Source organism: Fukomys damarensis, unplaced genomic scaffold (genome assembly GCF_012274545.1).
Source record: "Fukomys damarensis isolate Sample0158 unplaced genomic scaffold, DMR_v1.0_HiC HiC_scaffold_25, whole genome shotgun sequence".
Classification (NCBI taxonomy): Eukaryota; Metazoa; Chordata; class Mammalia; order Rodentia; family Bathyergidae; genus Fukomys; species Fukomys damarensis.
This window is the reverse complement of record NW_022900937.1, coordinates 21,734,559-21,753,347: the sequence shown is the minus strand read 5'-3', so window position 1 is coordinate 21,753,347 and position 18,789 is coordinate 21,734,559. Positions and strand designations below refer to the sequence as shown.

Below are 18,789 nucleotides of genomic sequence, written 5' to 3'. Positions count from 1 at the left end.
CCTCCGTACAAAGCCTGGCCCGGCCCTTGTTCCCCGAGGAAGACGCCCTGGCGGGCTCGGAGCCCTGCCCCAAGGCCAGGAAGGCCGCTAGGGAGACTTCGTCCCCACGGGGCCACATCTGTGGCTCTGATCGGCCTGGGCGCAGCCGCTGCTCTTACAAGGCCGGGCAGGGGAAGAGGTTGCAGGCTTCCTCCTCGGGGGTCGGCTTCATGCCGGGGTCGCAGTAGCTCTCGGCAACCTCTTCGTGCGTGTTTCTGTGCACACAGCGGAAAATCGGGTACTGCGATCCTGCAAGACATAGCCGGGGGCGAGGTCACCCTGCCCCTTGACAGCCGGCCATGGTGCAGATTCGCGGGCGGAAGGGAGGCCCCGCGCCGGCCAGGGCGACTGTCCCTCCCCCTCCTCTAGCTCTGTCCACCCCTAAACCCCAGGACCTAGCAGAGTGGCAGGCAGTTGTTGAATGAGTATTTGTCAGAGGTGTAATACTTATTTTTAGAACTTTTCTAAAAAAAAAAAAAAACCAACCCTGAACTGCTCCAGGTTTTTGTTTTAAATGCATAACCTACTACCGCTGGTTTAATAAAGATAAAACAATTTTCGATAAAAAGCCAGAATTTGGTAAGCAACATTTCTAGCTCTCTAGTTTTCCTTTCTATTTCTGCTGCCATCTGCTGGTAGGATTGAGGCACTACTAATGGATGTTCCGGAAGTGAGAAAAAGTTACTAGCAGAATGTGCAGTCCCAACTAACCACCTTTACACACGGCCGTCCACATCTGCCCCTCCTCAGTGTAGCCAGTTCACAACTGCTGCTGGGAAGAACACTAACTGCCATTTAGTCCAAGACTCTGCTTATCTGCTTCTAAGTGGCCAGGCATTTATAATTTTTGGACCTCCAACTTTACAAATTTAATTGTAACATTAAGGCTAACTTGTTTTGTTCTTTTGAGACAAGATTCCGCTGTTGTAGCGCAGGCTGGTCTCAAACTTCTGGTGATCCTCCTGCCTCAGCCTCCTGGCTGTTGTGGTTACAGGTGTGCACCACCATGGCACAAATGAAGGGTAACTTTTAACATAAGCATCCTACTACATCACCAGCCACAGCAGCGAGCTACAGATCCTTCATGCCGGCTTTGTGTGACATACTGGGCCAGAGGGCAGTTGTTAGGAACTCAACAGTTTGTAAGACACATTTAAATATGAAATGATCATTTACTTAAATTACTCTGGCAGTAAAAACTTACACTGCTGCTATAACTTGAGACCATTACTTAAAATAACATTCCAATTAAGCCTAATTATTAGCAGAGTAAAAAGCAGTCCTGACTATAAAATTAATGGGAAGCAAAAACTTTTGTGGGATTAAATTTTGTCCAGCTACGTATCTCCTTCCATTAAAGCAAACATTAAGCACATTATGCTGTTATAAAAATGACCGGGGCTCGGTGAACGGCGTGCAGTGTACCCATATGGGACTCAGCTATTAAGGGATTAAATAAAGATCTTATGTCACCTATCCCTATCCCTCCAGAGCTCGTGGCTTTAACTTTTCCGCTTAGGGGTTTGTGGACTGGAAAGCCAACGTCCTGCCCTAACCACTTGTTGCTCATAGGGGGACACCTAATATTTTTAGCTCAGAGGATGCGGGATGCCGCAGGAATGCCCTGGGCCTGCAGGGAGGGTCTTGCTGGGCCTGTGTGGCTGCTGGCCACTGCTTGCCTCCCCACCACCTTACCACACTCTCCCTGTCCATGGTTCAGCTCTATGAAGATGAAGCAAGGAAATGAAATCAAAGGCTCGTAGTTTCTCCAACGGTGAGAAAACACCAGATCTATACCTCTGGGCATCAGGGACTGCAAAAATTTCTTTCCTTGGGTCAGTTTTAAAATCTGCAGAAAGGCGGACTGTCCCCCAGCTGGCAAGCACCTGGACACCTTCCATTATCTGAGACCCTGGTCCAATGATCCCTCTAATTTCAAGCAATCAGGGACAGGGAGCACGGCTGGTGCTGGCTGGGCCTTGGGCAGCAGGACACATCTGGAGTTGGCTTTCCAGCTCATACGTGGGAAAGAGAGTCAGAAGGGACGTGGGTTACGTTGGAGGTGGGCGCTGGACCATGGGTAACTAGTAGGTAATAAATGAGGTGAACTGGGAACTCGGGGCATGGGGAGGTTAACTAGACAAAAGACTTATCAGAGAGCTGAGGTCATGTGGAAATCTACCTCCCTGAAATCTAGAGAGAAGGAGAGAGGAGAAGAGAAAAGGAGAGGGAGAGGGAGAGAGAGGAGAGCAAACAAGTGAGAGAGAGAGAGAGAGAGAGAGAGAGAGCTGGAACTGTAGGAATGAGGTGGGAGCCAAGCCAGCATTTTAACAGAGGTCTCAGCAGTGGCTCTATGGAGTGTGGATCCCTTGTGCCCCTTGTGGGCGGCCCCGAGAGAACAGCGCTGGGACTGGCAAGATGCTACCAAAAGCATGTGCAGACAAGTGGGGCCCAGACACGGGTGGCACAGGCAGCCCCACCAGGGAGGCCTGGGCAGCGTCCGGGAGAAGGCTTGCAAGGGGCAGAGGGTGAGATCACGGGGCTGTACGGGGACTTGGGTTGTACGGGAAAGGGCTGATGGGTGTGGGCAGGATCGGCACTTCCTGGCCGTACACCTGTCACTGCTCTGACGACCCTGGGGTGAGTTACACGTTTTGGGCATCCACATTTTCTCTCCATTTTGCCTCTCCCGCATGTTTGGGGCCACCTGTCTAGAGGAAGCAAAGGAGGGACAATCACATGCTGCTACCATTTGTCAATGGGAAGAGAAAGGACACTAGGACCATCAGACAGGGCAGGAGTGGGGGACAATTCCCTCTCTGAGGCAACTCTTTGGCTGGAAAACCAGGGCCACTTAGTGGGATAAAGAAGAGGATGGGAATGTCACATCTCAGTCACTGAGCGACAGATGCCAAGGGTGGGATGCATGCTAAATGCCATACCTTGCTCTCTAGTCGGGGGGAGAGACGGAGAGGGAGAGCCCACTCTGGGGTTGACAGAGACAGACAGACAGACAGACACTGTGTATGTCTCTGTGATGTAAAGGTGAAACGCTACCTTAGAAGATGAAATGAAATCATATGGAAACCTAGAGACAAAGATGCTACTGTTTTAAATACAGAGCCTGCATTTTATCTGCTACTCATAGACCACAGGTAAAGGCAGGACTAGGCTTGAGTATGTGGAATAGAACAATGTAAAAACCACCCCTGCATCTTTTCTTGCAGTTCCTATCCCCCGCCCCACTGTGGTGACAATGTGTCCAAGACCCACCGAGGGAGCCCATGTGCACCCCTGATGCCAGGTACAGAGGCTGCAATGTGTCCCAAACTGCCGTCAGGTCCCAAGGACAAAGTGTGCCTGCTGTGCCCTGCAGAGTCAGGAAGGCTGCATGGAGGAGGTGGCACCTGAGTCAGGTCTTGGAGAGTGAGCAGCTGTTGGCTGATCCGATACCAGAGGACAGTCAAGGAGGGAGGGTTTTTCTGTCTTTTGAGGTGGCAGGGGTGGAACCTTCACATTGGAGCTACAGCCTCAGCTTTTTTAAAATTTTGAGAGAGGGCCTTGCTAAGATGCCCAAGTGGGACTCAGACTTGAGATTGGGGGAGACAGAGTTTTTACTTCTGTGTGGATCACAAAGCCGGGGTTGGATTTGGGCCCAGTCACTGGGGTCATTCGGATATGGATGTGGGGATGCTCTATCAGGAGCAACGGAGAAGAGGGCATGGCCCGCTGATTTAGCTCCTGGTGAGTAGGCAGCTCCTGGCCAGGGAACACAGGACTGGGCGCAGTGTGAGGGACGGGCTGGCAAGCGGTCCGTGCTCCTGCCCTCACAGCACGATGTCCACCGCAGTGCCTTATGGTCCTGGGACGGGTGGCCCCTAGGGAAGCCACACTTCTCACCCTTTCTATCACTTTCCCTCTTTCTCATCCAGTTCTGAGCATCCCCGGTTCCTCTAATGGACACCACACCACCACCTGTGCAGCACAATCCTCTGAAATAATAATTTGGGTCATTGTTCCTGTGTTGATTGCATTACATACCACGAATTCCTATAATGTCATGGGCGGAAACTTATTAAAGTGATTCTGGCTCAGTGCAGAATTATCTCTTGCTTTCTGGCTCTGTCGAGACACAATCTAAGGCATTTAATTTTCCCTCCTAGAGCGTATAAAGGAAGTCAGTTCAAGGAATCTGTGGCCCACGTTCTCATAACATGTATCAAGCTTGAGTGTGATGAACTTGGCTCAATAAAACCTCTGCAAATTAGTACTCCAGTCACCACATCATTATGGAATTGGGCAGAAAGATCTCCAGTTCTCAAAGGAACCAAAGGCCTGAATCCTATTCTCAAATGCCTCAGACCAACGCCCCTGTGAAAAAGATAAAAGTTTTAGAAGTAGTTCTGAGAAATTTCTCCATGTGCTAATTGCCACTGCTCCTGAACTTCATACCCTCAGATCCAAGACTCTTGCAGAAAAGAAAAGAAAAAAATCGCCAAAGCAATACTCTGCACGGATCAAACCATTTCCCAGTTCGTAAAAAGTCCTGGGGATCCAGCCTTTCTGTTTCTACAGTAACCTCCCCTCCTAGAACAGCTGATTCAGAGGACAAAACAGAACTTCGCTAGGGATGAAAGGCTATTATCGCACACACGAAGGGCACTTGAACTACACGTTTTGTAGTTGTGTCCTTGCAAGGAGATCTAAAAAGTCACCTAGAAACAGAAGCAATGTTGATTTCCCACCCAGGGGCTCCATGTCCCTGAAGGGGTTTCTGGATCCCACATGCCACAACTCTCCTAACTTTGGAATTTCCAAGGAAACAGGGACCTTGATGCTAACCCCTTTACACACAGCCATGCTTTGCTTTGAGCCCGTCAAACCCCAGCTTCATTTAAACTTCTCTGAAACTCTCCCTGTCTCGCAAAGCCTGGAACTATCTTTTCTTTTGTTTGGAGAGATGCTTCTCAGGTGTGGGTCTCCCTTAGGCAGAGAGTTAATAAAGCTGGTTTTGTTAGGTTACAGGTGTGTCCCCCTGCTGGTCCTAGCTGACTGGGTCAAGGACAGTTGATGGATCCACAATTAAGATTTTACTGGGAGAGCAGGGAAGGGAGTTGGGCCCTTCTGAAATCCTTACGTTTGAGAATTTTTTTTTCTCTGAAATCTTGAGATTTGAGAATGAGTTTCAAATGGCATTTTTGTAAACCTTCCACAACCTAAACTCATGTATAAACGTTCAAATCTCAAATATGTAAGTATGTTCCTCAACTTTAACAAACATCCATGTCTGGAAGGCTTAGCTCAGCAGGCCTGGGTGGCCCAGACCCTGATGTTTGTAAGCCAGGCCTGTCCTCAGGAGCAGACCTTGGCCAGCTGCTGGGAGACCAGCGTGGTCCCTTGGAGAACTCCACCTGAGAGGAGCGTTTCTCTACACTGAGCATGTGGGCCCTGACATGCACATTTAACAACTTGATTTATGACCGAGGTGTGGCTTACAGTGGACACTGCTTTTGGATGTCTGAGCCTTGACCGTGACCTCTGGGGTAGCTGATCTTATGCCTCTGTGACTTGTCCCTAGGAAAACCCTGGACCCTAGAGCCTGGGTGAGCATCCTGGGGACTCTGCGGGGTGTCTCAGGACCTCTAACACAACATGTCACACCAAGGGCCTGTCTCATGGGCAGGATCAAGGCGCCGAGGGATTGCTGTGTCCCGCGTCCCCGGGGCCCTCCCTTCTGGCCCGGTTCTGTGGAGAACCATGTCCCATGCACAGGCTCACCTTTCCCGCAGGTTGTCGAGCACTCCGTGGTCCCCAGCTGTTTCCAGTTGTGATCCCGGCTCCGCCTCGGGGGCTGCGGCGCTGGTGGTACCGAGTTGTCTGGCCGATGGGAAGGAAATCTGTCTGGATGCCTGACGGGGAAGGTCTGAGCCACTTCAGAGGTGAAGATCTCCCGGGCCTCGCCTCGGAAGTCCTCCTTCTCCTCCGCCCGCTCCTCCTGTCTGCCTTCCTGGCTCCTGCCTTCGGCTTCCAGCTGGCCATTTAAGGGCTCCCCTGGGACAGGCCGGCGACACACAGCAAGACCAGGGTGGACACAGAGTTGAAAGAGGACTCGGTTTCAATATTAGAAATCATGTAGTGCAAGATCATTTCTATTTCTCAGCACTGAGCACACGACATTTAAAAGAAGCAGACGCTAATTTCCCTAATATCTAAAACACTATCAAAAATCAATAAGAAAAAGGAAATGAGGGAAAAGAAAAAATGTGAAGAAAGGAAAAAATGGAAACAAAGTCTTTGTAAATAGGGAAGGGTGAAGGGGGTGCAGGGAGGGCAGGGGTACGGGGGAAAAAATAAGAACCAAGACCTGTCATGTAAAGGTACAAGATCCCAGTGATAAAAGTAACTGTATTGTTTGCTTTAAATACACCAATAAACTTAATGGGGAAAAATCAATAAGGAAAACATGGACATTCCAATGGGAAACAGGGCAAGGGCTTTGGCAGGGCAGTTTCCATTAAAAAGAAACAGAAACCCAAAGTCAGGCAAAAATATTCCACCTGTAAATGAGAGAAATTACCTCAGAGACCAGAAAGGGATAACTACTTAATGGGACTGGAGATCTTGGAAGTCCTTAAGACCCCACAGCCCTGGCCAAAGGTGCAGAAAAACACAGTTTTATTCACTGTTAGCCTGCAAGTAGTCATCCATTTTTGGAGGACAGTTTGACCTTAACAGCCAACACTGAGATGCATGTACCTTTGATTCAGTGACTCAGTGTCCAGAATTTTCAGCATACAGTTAAATACTGTTTTCTTTGCATAACGCTGGTATACAAGTATTGTTACTAGCGTATTACTGGAAAGAGTAAAAACAGTGAGGACTTCGATGTTCACTGGCGGTAGTGTTTAAAATATATTATGCTACACTCTGTTTTTATTTGAAAAAGAATGCAGAAATATATGTTCTGACAGGGACAAAGGGCTCCAGCGTGGTGTCTGATCAGCAACAACACAAAGGGAGCACAGGATTTGATCTGTATGCACGCTCGCAGATGCAGTAGGTCGCTTTTTGAGTTACTAACTTTTGTGTGGTTTTCCACCTGTTGCCCTCTCTGCTTCTCCAGTCTGAAAGAGTAGCCTTGCCTCTTTAGATTTTCTGGCATCACTGTTTTTGCAGGAGAGAAAATGGAAGCGGCTTGAAGTCAGCAGCTCTCTCACCACAGTGCAAGCCTGGGCTCTTGGGAAGGGGAAAGTGGAGGTCCAGAGGCAATGGCTGAAGAGGAAGTGGAAGCAAGAACACAGCACGAGGAGGAAGAGGAAGAGGAAGAGGAGGAGGGAGAAGGCAAAAAGAGGAGAGGGGAGGAAGGGACAGTGCTGTCAGACAGAGATGATCCCAACACAGGAGACGTCAACGTGGGTTTCTGACCAGCTTACATGGGCCAGGCAGGAGGAGGCCGTGTCTGGGGTGTGCTTGGGGCCCTGGCTCCCCAGCATCCTGAGCCCCCAGCACAGGCTGGAAGAGGCACAGTCCTAACCGGAAGGTCGTGAAGGACGCTCCTGGGGACACCTCCGTGGAATCGGTACGGAGAGACCTCCAGAGGTTGCGGCCAACGGCCCACTTAAGACTCTGGGATCTCTCCTCTTACCTGGAGTGTGTGTGCCTGTAGCTCCCATACTGACTGAGACTGCATTTTTTTTTTTACCAGTTTCAGAGAAGATTGAAACTGACGTTGGATTAAGCTGACTAATGAAAAACAAGGATATTTGAAATCCCTCGCATGTCTGAGATTGTAGCAAAGATTCAAATCGCCCGCAGACAATATTTGCCCATGGACAGAAAGGGCTTCGGCCGAATCCCATCAAATTAAATTGTGCAGAGAGATTCCCTCTGGGAAGGGGACGGGGACGGAGGCTGCTTTTTGTTAAAAAATAAAATTATTTTTTAAGAGCAATTCTTGGTTCATAGCGAAACTGAGCGGAAGGAACAGAGATTCCCCACAGCCTCCGCTCCCACACACGCACAGCCTCACGACCAACAAACAGCCCATGCCACAGGGCACATCTGTCACACTGACGAAGCCCATCTCCACGCCACTGTCACCCAGGGTCCACAGCCCACATGAGGTCCACACGCACAGATGTGACCACATCCGCGGGTCTGGACACGTGTGAGCGACAGGCACCCACGGTTGCGGTGTCATACAGGAGGGGACGCTGCCCCACAGTCCCCGTGTTCCGCCCGCCAGTCTCTCGTGCCACCCAGTCAACTGCGGATTTTTTTTTTTTTCCTTTATAATTCTGACTTTTCTAGAAGGTCAGGCAATTGGAATCAATCAGAATGCAGCCCCTTCAGCCTGGCTTTTTCATTTAGGACCATGCATTTTTTGATCCTTCTGTGTCATTTGGTAGCTTGAAAGCTTTTATTCTCACCCCCAAATGTCACTGGGGGTCTGGATGCTGTCCACCCATCCATTCACCCACTGAAGGGCACATCTTCCTGGCTTCTGAGTCTGGGTGATTATGGGGCAGATGTTTTGGATTTATAGATTTTCATTTTGCTTCAATATCATTCAAATGTGTATCAGTTTAATAAAAAAACAAGGAGGCAAATTCTAGAGTTACTGTAGGACACAGAGGAAAAATGTTAGGGCTTTCTCCATCTTTTACTGGTACTTTATTTTTTTATTTAGTTTTGAGACAGGGTCTCATCTATGTAGTTGAGACCGACCTGAAACTCACTAAGTACCCCATGCTGGTCTTGAACTCACAGCAGTCCTCCTGCCTCAGCCTCCGGAGTGCAGGGATTACAGGCGTGCTCCACCACACCCGGCTTTACTGGTACTTTTTTAATTGGTTGATTATGATGCTTTGAGGTTTAAAATGTTAAAGGAAGATTAGACCAACAGAAGGGAGGCCAGGCATGTTGATATTTACGTGGCTGTCCAGGATATTATCAGACAAACACTTCTGAATCTTCCTAGTACCTTGCTGGGTACTATGCTAATTGGACACCCAATTTATTCACCTCTCTCCACATTCCCCAAAAGACCACTTTCAACTATAGTTTCTTTTCCTCTACTTTGAAGACTGGGAATGGAATCAGAGAAGTTACTGACCAGCCTGAGGGTGCACAGCAGCAAAGTGACAGATGTGGATTCAGACTCTGGCGTCCTGATCTGTTGACACAGAGCAGGGAACCTGGTTCCCATTGCCCCCCACCCCACCCCACCCCCTTTACAACTGACCCCTTCTGACCTGTGCTGCCCCAGGCAGCTGATGCCAGAACCTTCCTGTTGCCCATTTGCTGGACCTGTGCACCTGTTCTCAGACATCGTCATTACACTTGACCTCAGTGTGTCTCATCGTCCCTAAAAATCAACAGCAGGTCCCTGAGCACCCACCACACGCTGTCCCCAGGCAGCCAGGCCAGTCCTCCGCAGCCCGTGACAGTCAGATGATCAGTTACCAACCTGTGGCCCAGAGAAGGATGGACTAGACGGCTCTGGCATTTATCCCCTCTCTGCTAGGACCGGCGCCAAGCCAGGAGCCCTCCGGGCAGGGTGGGCACACAGGCTGTCCTGAGGTCACTGAGCAGGGCTGGATGTGGATGAGGCAGCCTCAGAAGAGGCTGATAACCCAGTAGCCCCTCCCTCCGAGCACTGCTGTGAGGTTTCAGAGACTGGGGTCCCAGGGCCTGTGGGCTCCCGGTTATCAGTTTCTTCACAGCGTCCATCTTCTCACAGTCAGCCACTGGGGAGGGCTGCAGGCAGCGGTGCCCCATCTGGGTCTGGGCCAGAGCTGCCGTTTCTGTCCACCGGCAGCACCTCAGGAGTTCCCCAGGTGGATCGCTCAGCGCAAACTTGCCATCCTTTTCTGGTCTGTCAAAGCGTGATTAACAGAGGAAGTGGCAGACCAAGAGGAACGCAAAACTTGGGCAAGGTCCCTAATTTCTGGAACCTGTGATCTTATGTGGCAGAAGGGACTGGGCAGGTGTGATTACACGAAGGGTTTTGAGGTGGCCAGATCGTCTGGCCGGGCCACGTGTGATCTTAAAAGACCCTGGAAAGGAGAGATGCAGGAAGATGAGAAGCAGAGGAGGCGTGGTGATGGAAGAAGTCAGAGTCGGAGGAGACAGGCCCGAAGGTGCCACCCCCCCCCCGGCTTGGAAGGTGGAGGAAGGGGCCAGGAACCAAGGAAGCCAGGGATCCCCAGAGCTGGAAGAGGGAAAGAAGCAGGTTCTCCCCCAGAGTGATGAGGATGCCCCCGCTGACACCTTGATTTTGGTCTTGTGAAACCCTTCAGACTCTGAACAATAAGACAGTGAGCAGCTAGGCTGGAGGTGCTTTGCTACAGCAGCAACAGGAAATGAGCATGAGACGCCTCAAAAAAGGATTGGAAAGGTGGATGAGGACTGTGCTTCCCTTTTAAATCAAGCACAGTGCATGAAACAATCTCATTAGCGAGGCCTGGATGAACGCATAGCATGCTCTGACATCGAGACCCACCAGCTCCACGTGGGCTTTCTCTGCACTGCTTGAGAGACAGAGGGTGGAGGCACAAGGACAGAGAGAGTGAGAGGCCTTAAGAGGAAGGGACTTGAAGTGCTTGGTGGCAAAACAGGAATCCTACCTGGTCTCCTCTGCGGCAGCACTTGTGGGCTGATGGCGTTGGTGCCCATGATGATGTACTCGTAGTGCACGCCGGGGTTGGGCTGCTGGTGAATCATCTGGTGACACAAAAGTCAGCGTCACTGTGCTCAGCAGCCATACATAGCCTCTTTCCTGCTGCCCCAGGTTTCAATGGTGTAAGTGGCAACCTAGTATCATTAGCAAACCTGTGACAAATTAAATGTTGCAATTTCCAGATTGCGTCTCACCAAATGCTTATTTGCACCCCCCCCACAGGAGACAGGGTCTTGCTAAGTGACTCTGGTTGGCCTCATACTGGTGATCTTCCTGCCTTAGCCACTGGAGTAGCTGGGAATACAGGCACGCACACTATGCCCATCTCATCATGTGCTTCTGAATAATGAAGAACTTAATCCTTAAGGGAAGCAGAAGAAAATGACACCATGAGTCAAGCCTTTAGAAATTCCAAGTAGGAAGCCGGGAGCAATAGTAGCAGATCTGCTCTGCTGGCTCTCAGGCATCCTCTACCTTGGCGTATGTTCGGCTCTAAATGTACCAAGTCCATAAATATATTTACACAGCAGGAGCATCGGTTCGAACACTAGGTAATGAGACAGAAAACAGGCAAACAGGGCCGAGACACCCTTGGCAGAGAGGGCCTGGAACATGAGGGTTGTCCTGCACTCGGCCAAAGAGGCCAGCGCAAGGTTGGCCCCGGTCCTCTCCCTTGTTGGGTCTCAGGGTTCTGCCTCCATGGAAAGCCCCAGAGCCACCAAGAGACCAGGTCAGAGAAACAAGAATGCGGGAAGTACGTATCCATGGGCCACACTGTGGCCAGCAACAAGCTGTGGAAGTCAGCAGCTGGACAGTGTCTGGACAAGAGCACAAATCAGAAACGAGCATCTATTTCCTAAATGTTTCACTGTTGGCCATGCAGCATGAAGTCCTTCCTGGCCATGGCTGTCATGGAGGAGGAAGGTGGACTACACAGGGCCATGGGACACAGACATGACCTGGAAACAGGAGCTGAGCCAGGAGACACTGCCATGTTTGCTGTTTCTGTCTGGCTTGCTTTATGAAGCAGCTGACCGGCTGTGAGACTCAGAGCATGGCCTTAAACCCCACAGATCTTGATTTCTTCACCCGGAGAAGGAGGAGATGAGAACCAAAGCTGGCTCTTAGCTCTGTCAACCTACAAATGTCTTTGAGGGCCTGCGTGAGGAGGCCTGTGCTGAGCCTTCCATTGATGTCACTGTCTCTCACCCCTCCTGGCTTGTGAAACGGGTCCCCATTCCATCAGGCACCCAGAAGAAGCCCGGGGTCCTTTCCCCAGCGACCAGCACCAACTCCTGGGCACCGCAAGACTCTGATACTGAGCACCGAACCACCGAGGGACACAATTGTGTGACCTCAGGCTCCCGCTGTCTACCCTGGTCCCCTCACTTCCCTTTCCACACAATCTCTTACTGCTTTCCCTTTCATTCCACCAGTATGAGCCCTGTCCCGTTTGTGAGATTATTGTTGGCTGCCTTCCTCAGACCACCCACTGCAGGCCTTCAACAACCCTTGTCTTTACCTCTGATACCATTCAACATTCACCCGGAGTTAACCAATCGAGTGGACAGCCTAAAAAAATACCCTAAATTAACTATAACAAGGCTTCCTTTGTAATTTCTAGTCCACTACACCCAGGAGGAATGGACTCAGAACTATATAGTTGGAGAAGTCATCATAATGCAATTAATATTTCTAAAACTTTGACACAGCAAATGTCATGTAGACCAACCTGGCTTTGGGGACATCGAGAGACTGCGTATTTATGGGTTAGCTCATTCTCTCTATCCAAACGTTATTTTAAGCTCTTATTTCTTGTCACCCTTTATTCCCTGATCTTTTCAGAGGACTGGATTCTAATGGTTTCCTTTAAAAATAGGGACTATTTTTAACCCGTGGGGAACTTAATATGTTAGTTTCCGACTTCTAGTAAACCTTGATGTTGTCACTCTGAGCTTTACTGTTTTGTGTAGAGTGGGCTGGGGTGCTTGTTTCTTCATTTGCTGAAATAGAGTTTGAAGTGGTCTTGTCTTGCACGAGGCATTTGTTTTCTTTTGTCATGAAGAGAAAATATGCCAAATTAGCAGAGTTGGAAAGTGCCTGCAGGAGATCCAGTGCTCATGAAATAGAGGATATATTTTGCCTCTGATTTGGTTGAACAAATAAAATTGGTTTTACTGGATCAAATAAAGTCTGAGGGTAACACCCATCTGGGAGAGTTTAAGGTTCCTATGAGCTAGGTACATTCAGAGGTAAATGGCAAAGATGACTGCCAGGCATTTAGGGGTACCTCAGATGGGCTCTGCACATAGGATTTAATGGAACTGGGGGAATGATTTGTTGCTTATTTGTTCTAAGTGTGTACCTTGGAAGCAAACAACACGAAATCCGGAGAATAGTCCAGAAACATGCAAACTCACATAGACATCCAAGATCTCGTTAGTGGGACCTTCAGCCAGAAAGGACTCTCCAGCAGTGCTCGAAATCTCATTGGGACGCTTGTAGGTGAACATGGTCCCTCCACCCTCGTATTTTCCGGGACGGTCAATCGCCCAGTTCCCATTGATGATGGAGCGGCCAGAACGACTTCGCAAAGCTGTTGAGAAGAAAAGAGATGGTTCCTCAGGTGAGCTCAGAGTGTGCGCAAGAGACGGAACTGACTCTCTAGGCAGTGGGCATATCATTCACCCATCCAGGCTTTCCTGGTCGCCCAGCATGTGCCAGGCACCGAAGGAGGTCCTGGGCCATGACCAGGCACCCCGAGTACCTCTCCTGGGCTTTATCGCTTCCCGTACTCTGGTCCTCTCTGCCACTTGGACTCAGAGAATAAATGAAGGATGGGAGTGGTTAGGAGAGAAGGATGTGGAGCATGAAAGGGAAAGAGGAAAGTTGGGGGAAAGATTACAAAGTGGGAGAGAGGAAACTAACTGATATTACGCATATTACCTAGGTAGAGGTTGTACGCGGACAGCCCAGCGGCTGATTTTGGCCCATAGAAGGGCTTAGTTTGGCTTCTGAAATGTTTTTTCTTTTCTTTCTTTTTTAAATAATTGAGCCTAAAGTTAAGAATTGGGAGATTTCATGAAAGAAGTTTAGAGTTCTAGCTCTTCTTGTAAAACAGCAAAACATGTTAACATTGGCTCCTCATCCCCTCCTGGCCCCCACCAGCTGGAGCCTGGCAGAACTGCCTTCTTCATGGGGTGCTGAGTGCTCCACATTGCTCGACCCCCCGAGTCCCTATCTCTCCCCCACAGTGAGGCTAGGCCTCAGTTCACGCATACAGAAGGTTCATATCATTTGTCATCACACTTTTTTCCCCTTATGAAATAGAATTTTTCTTATAATTCTTGTATGTCTACGAAAGCTGGTAATGCTAAGGATAGGCCAAGAGGGTCCCATGGTTTTCTTCCGCACCTGGGCAGGTTCACATTCTGATCCTCCCTGGCTTTTACGACCCCTGGAGGCTGTGGGCTGCGTTAGGTCCCCTCACACTGTCAAACGCACTCCCAGTGACACTGCTGAGCAGATGTTATCTTCATTTCCGGAGATTGGTTCAGAGGGAACAGGTGCAAATTTACAAGGATCACAAGACACAGATCTGTGTTTTGGAGTCCACACCCAGAAGGGAGGTGAGAAAGGAGGACACAGAACAAGGTGTTTGGGTCAGCAGGAGAAGAAACAGCAGCATCTGAAGGTGGAATTTCTAGAGTGACACTGGCACTCGGAACCCAAAAGCCAATGGTGGCTTGGGTTTAGAGAAGGTCTTATCTTTGATGCCACATTGGACATTATGGACCTGTGGGCTACAGAGGATCTGTGATGGCCACTGGTTCTTTGGACCCTCACTTCACAGAATACCTAAATTTAATGGTAATCATTTATTATGGAAAAATTTCTCCATAAACAAAAGTAGGGAGAACATATAGCATCACCCAGCTTTAACAATGATCAATTTGTGGCTTATCGTGTTTCACTTTGCAAATCCCCGACCCTGCTTCTCCTTAAAAATTTCAGCAGGTGTTACAAAAATATTCTGCTATTTTTTTTTTTTCCTTAAACCTATTTGCAGCAGTGTTTCTTGGATGGGCCCTCCTGGAGACCTGGCCTGCAGAATCAGCAGCTTCATGAAGAGGCAGGACAGTCTCCAAGGCATTTTTTCTGAGCACTCCAACGTGGCTGGCTTGTTGTCATGGCTACTGGGAGACCACAACTGGGACCTCTGAATCCTGAGTTATAAAATTAATTCAGCTTACTGAGCAGGAAAAACAAAAAAATCAAGATGGGAAGAACAGGCTTAGGGTTGGGTTTACTTTTAAAAAACTTAAGGATCACATTTCTTGAGTGTGGTCCAGACAGTGTTTCCTTACTTCCCACTAATTCCTCAACCATCTCCTATCTGACTCATTCCATTAATGAAAGTGAAACAAAGCAGGACAGTCTAGGAGGCTGAGGACAGCAAGTGCAAGCTTAACCTAGGCAACTTGGTGACTTAGCAAGACACTGTTTTGAAATAAAAGATTAACAAATGGGCTAAAGATGTAGCTCAGTGTGAAGACGCTGGGTTCAACCCTCAGTTCCCAGTATGATGAAAACAAGGCAACCCCTCCCCTAAATCAAACTAATGTCACTAGGACCTCCATGTTGTTAAATCCAATGGCCATTTTCCAGGCCTCCTCTTTCTGGATGGATTAGCAGCAATGGGTCCTTTCTGCTTCTGGGACCCCCATCCTCAGCCTGCTTCCCTCCAGCTCTCAGCCTGTTCATCTGTTTTTGTTGTTGTTGTTGTTTTGTTTTGTTTTTTGCTTTATCTTTCTCGGTGGCCACTAAATGTTACGCTTCCTTAAGGATTAAGAGTAGACGTAGACCTGCTGTGGGCTCTGTATTCCTTTCATGAGCAACTACATCTGCTTGTGACTTCAACTTAGTCTGTGTTAATGACTTCTGGATTTATTTCCCAGCCCAGATTTGCCTCTGGCCCCAGACGTTGATATCTAGTTGTCTACTTGCTTTCTCCACCTGGACGTCTCTTTTAACACCTCGCCCATCCTGCTCCTCTTGCAGCATTTCCTATCTCAGCAGCGGTACCCTCCTCCATCTAATCAGAAACCTGGGAATCATCCCAGACACCTACTCCCTTCCTTCTCCCCTGCATCTGATACATCATTACATTTTACTCAACCTCCTCCTCATTTCTTAAAGCACCTGCGACTCCTCAGTTTCTTTGCTAGGGTCAAGGTAGCACAGATCTCATCTGGACTAATTCAAGGACCTTCTCATTGGTCTCTCTCTTTTCATTTCACACTGAACAAGTTATTCAGAATTCAGGTTAGATCACCACTATGGTTCAAACTCCTCCTGTTGCTTTTGGTTGCTCAGGGATAGAAAAAGCAAGTCCCACCATTCGATGGACCCGGTCTCATCTGGGCCACTGGTTTTCTTCTCTCTGTGGTCTCCTCGAGGGCATTAGCTTCCTCCACATGCAGCCCCCTCTTCTGGAAATGAGTTCCTCAACTCCACATCCCACCCATTCCCGGATGGCAGCTTCTCTGGGGAAGTCTTCTCCTGCCCAGTCCAGCCGGTCTCCTCCCTCATGTGCTCTGAAAGACGCACGGGTTTCCTTCCAGGATTTTTCCTTAGTTTGTTCATATGCCCATCCCGATAATCATTTAATATTTTACTCCTAGTTCACTGTAAACTGCACAAGGGCAAAGACGGTGGTGTTTATTCACTGCTTCAGCCCGCAGGCCCAATAAGGTGCTCCCCACATAGTAAGAACTGAATAGACATTTGTTGAATGTAAGTAAGCTTGGCAGAAAAAGGCAAAGAGCTCACAACAAAGACAGGCAAAGAATAATACATAGGCAACTCATGGAAAACCAAGTACAAGTGTTCCATCAGCAAACGAAAATTGGCTCTGCCTTACTTATAATCTAAGAAATGCAAATCAAAACCACAATGAGATATTTCTGACCCACTAGACTGGCAAACATTTAAAAAAATGTAATGCTGTCAGTGTCACCAGGTGTGAAAGCAAGCAAGAACCCACAACACGGGTGGTGAGAATGTAAACCCACGCGGCCACAGTGGGGGTCAACGCGGTCACACTGGTAAAACTTTAAAATGCTCATATACTTCAACCCCGAAATTGGACTTCCAGGAATCTACTTAAGCAGTATGCTTCTTCTTCTTCTTCCTTTTTTTTTTTCTTTTTTTTTTTTTTTTGGTACCGGGGATTGAATTCGGGTCCTTGCTGCTTGCAGGGCAGGTGCCGGAACCACTGAGCTAAATCCCTAGCCCAAGCAGTATACTTCTATAACTATACAAAAGTGTTTGCGAGAAAGATAGCTTCTTTTTTTCTAACTGGGGATAGAACTCTGGGCCTCGGGTACACCTAGTTCACGCTCTACACTGTGGTATACCCCGAACCCCCTGTGTTTTTTTTTTTTTTAATAGAGAAAAACCAAAATCAACTTGTGTCCATCAGTAAAGGGTTTGTTAGGTAACTTGTAACATTGGACACTCAATGAAGACCAAGGGCCCTGCAAACAATGAGATGGGTCTATGTGGGTGTGGAAAGAAACTCCAGGATACATTTTTTTGTACCAGGAATTGAACTTGGGTCCTTGTGCTTGTGAGGCAGGCAGCAGAACCACTGAGCTAAATCCCCGGCCCTCCAGGATACATTTTGAAGGAAACGGAAAGGCAGAAGGGTGTGTTTGGTATGACTTAATTTGTGGTTTTTTTTTTTTTTTTTTCTTTTTGGTACCAGGGATTGAACTTGGGTCCTTGCGCTTGCAAGGCAGGCCACCAAACCGCTGAGCTAAATCCCCAGCCCAACTTAATTTGTGTATACTTTTTTTTTCCTCGTACTGGGGCTCAAACTTAGGACCTTGGGCTTGAAGGTGCAGCACCGCTGAGTTAAATCCCTGGCCCCTGTGTATACTTTTAAATAAAAACATATAGGTAATATTTGCATATAAAACTGTTTAGAAAAGCAGTCATAAAAGTTAACACATAGGGACTTACACTGTGGTGGGAGATAAGAAAGATTTATTTCCTACTTTATCTTCTTACTACCAGTTAAGAATTGTCTTACCATATGCATGGATTATCTTCATTAAAGCTTAAACACTTTTGATTGTATAGAGGACAGGGTACAAGCTGAAATCCTCCCGCAGGAAATAGTCATTTTGCCTCTTGCACAGCTTCTCCTTAAAATCCCATTCACAGCATTGAAAGCTCAGAATTGAGGTAGATTCTGGCTGGGATTTTATTGCTGGGAAAGGCAATACTGCAGTTATCATCTGGAAACCAAAAGTCCATTAAAGAACCATTTGAAAGACTGTGCAGGAGAAAGCTGTAAGAGCTGCTCTAGGAAATATAAAAATGGAGACTCTGAATCTTTTGACCACTGACTACTGTTACTCTCCCACCTTTTCTACAGGTTTAGATGAATCTTCAACCATACCCCATAATGGATCATTTCTTAAAAATCAGATCTTTTAGCAAAATGGTTCTAATTTTGTACACCCAGGGGTTGGCTTCTGAAATGGTTCCATATCTGGCCCTACTTGGCCTTATGTTTAGAAAACAGCTGCCTTTACAAGTGATGTGTCTGCTACAGTTCTGGGGTAGTGACTGCATCCAGGATTATTTCGCCGAAGGTGGCCCTCACTAGGGCCTGTGTCCAGCGGACTCCACACTTTAGCATGGTCTGTGTGGAAGGCAGCTTTCGCGCTATGTCAGCATGAGGAAATCTGGGGTTTATTCCAGTTTTCAGTAGCCAGTTGGCCAAAAAATTATTTGTACCCAAAGTGCTCTTCTCCAAGATTCATATGGGAATGAATAGCTTACATGAGGTGTAAGAAAAAAATAGTGAATTTAAATTTTAAAAGCTGCATGACAGTAAAAGACACATGGCCATTACTTCCCCTCAGAATACTTCCTCTTACTTTGAACACACATACAGTATTTCATCCTTCTTACACTTTTCTGATGAAGTTTCAGAAGCCTCCTTTGTGAGTATCTTTAGCTGTCCTAAGATGGCTTAATGTCCAAAATAGAGGGCT

The 18,789-nt window shown here is 48.1% G+C and overlaps 1 protein-coding gene across 2 annotated transcripts in view; it reads right to left on the bottom strand.

Annotated features, from left to right (window-relative positions):
- The window catches only part of LOC104864471 (thrombospondin type-1 domain-containing protein 4), a 181,380-nt gene that overhangs the window by 13,402 nt on the left and 149,189 nt on the right, over positions 1-18,789 (bottom strand). Inside the window, exons 1-5 of one of the 2 annotated variants that reach the window (XM_033756013.1) lie at positions 13,488-13,835; positions 13,141-13,316; positions 10,668-10,764; positions 5,818-6,090; positions 159-288 (exon numbers count right to left, since the gene is read on the bottom strand). In XM_033756013.1, the coding sequence (XP_033611904.1) occupies positions 159-288; positions 5,818-6,090; positions 10,668-10,764; positions 13,141-13,233 (593 nt within the window). In that variant the 5' untranslated portion in view covers positions 13,234-13,316; positions 13,488-13,835. Of the gene's footprint in view, positions 1-158; positions 289-5,817; positions 6,091-10,667; positions 10,765-13,140; positions 13,317-13,487; positions 13,836-18,789 lie in introns of those variants that run through there. The other variant, XM_010627442.3, reaches the window with a different exon arrangement.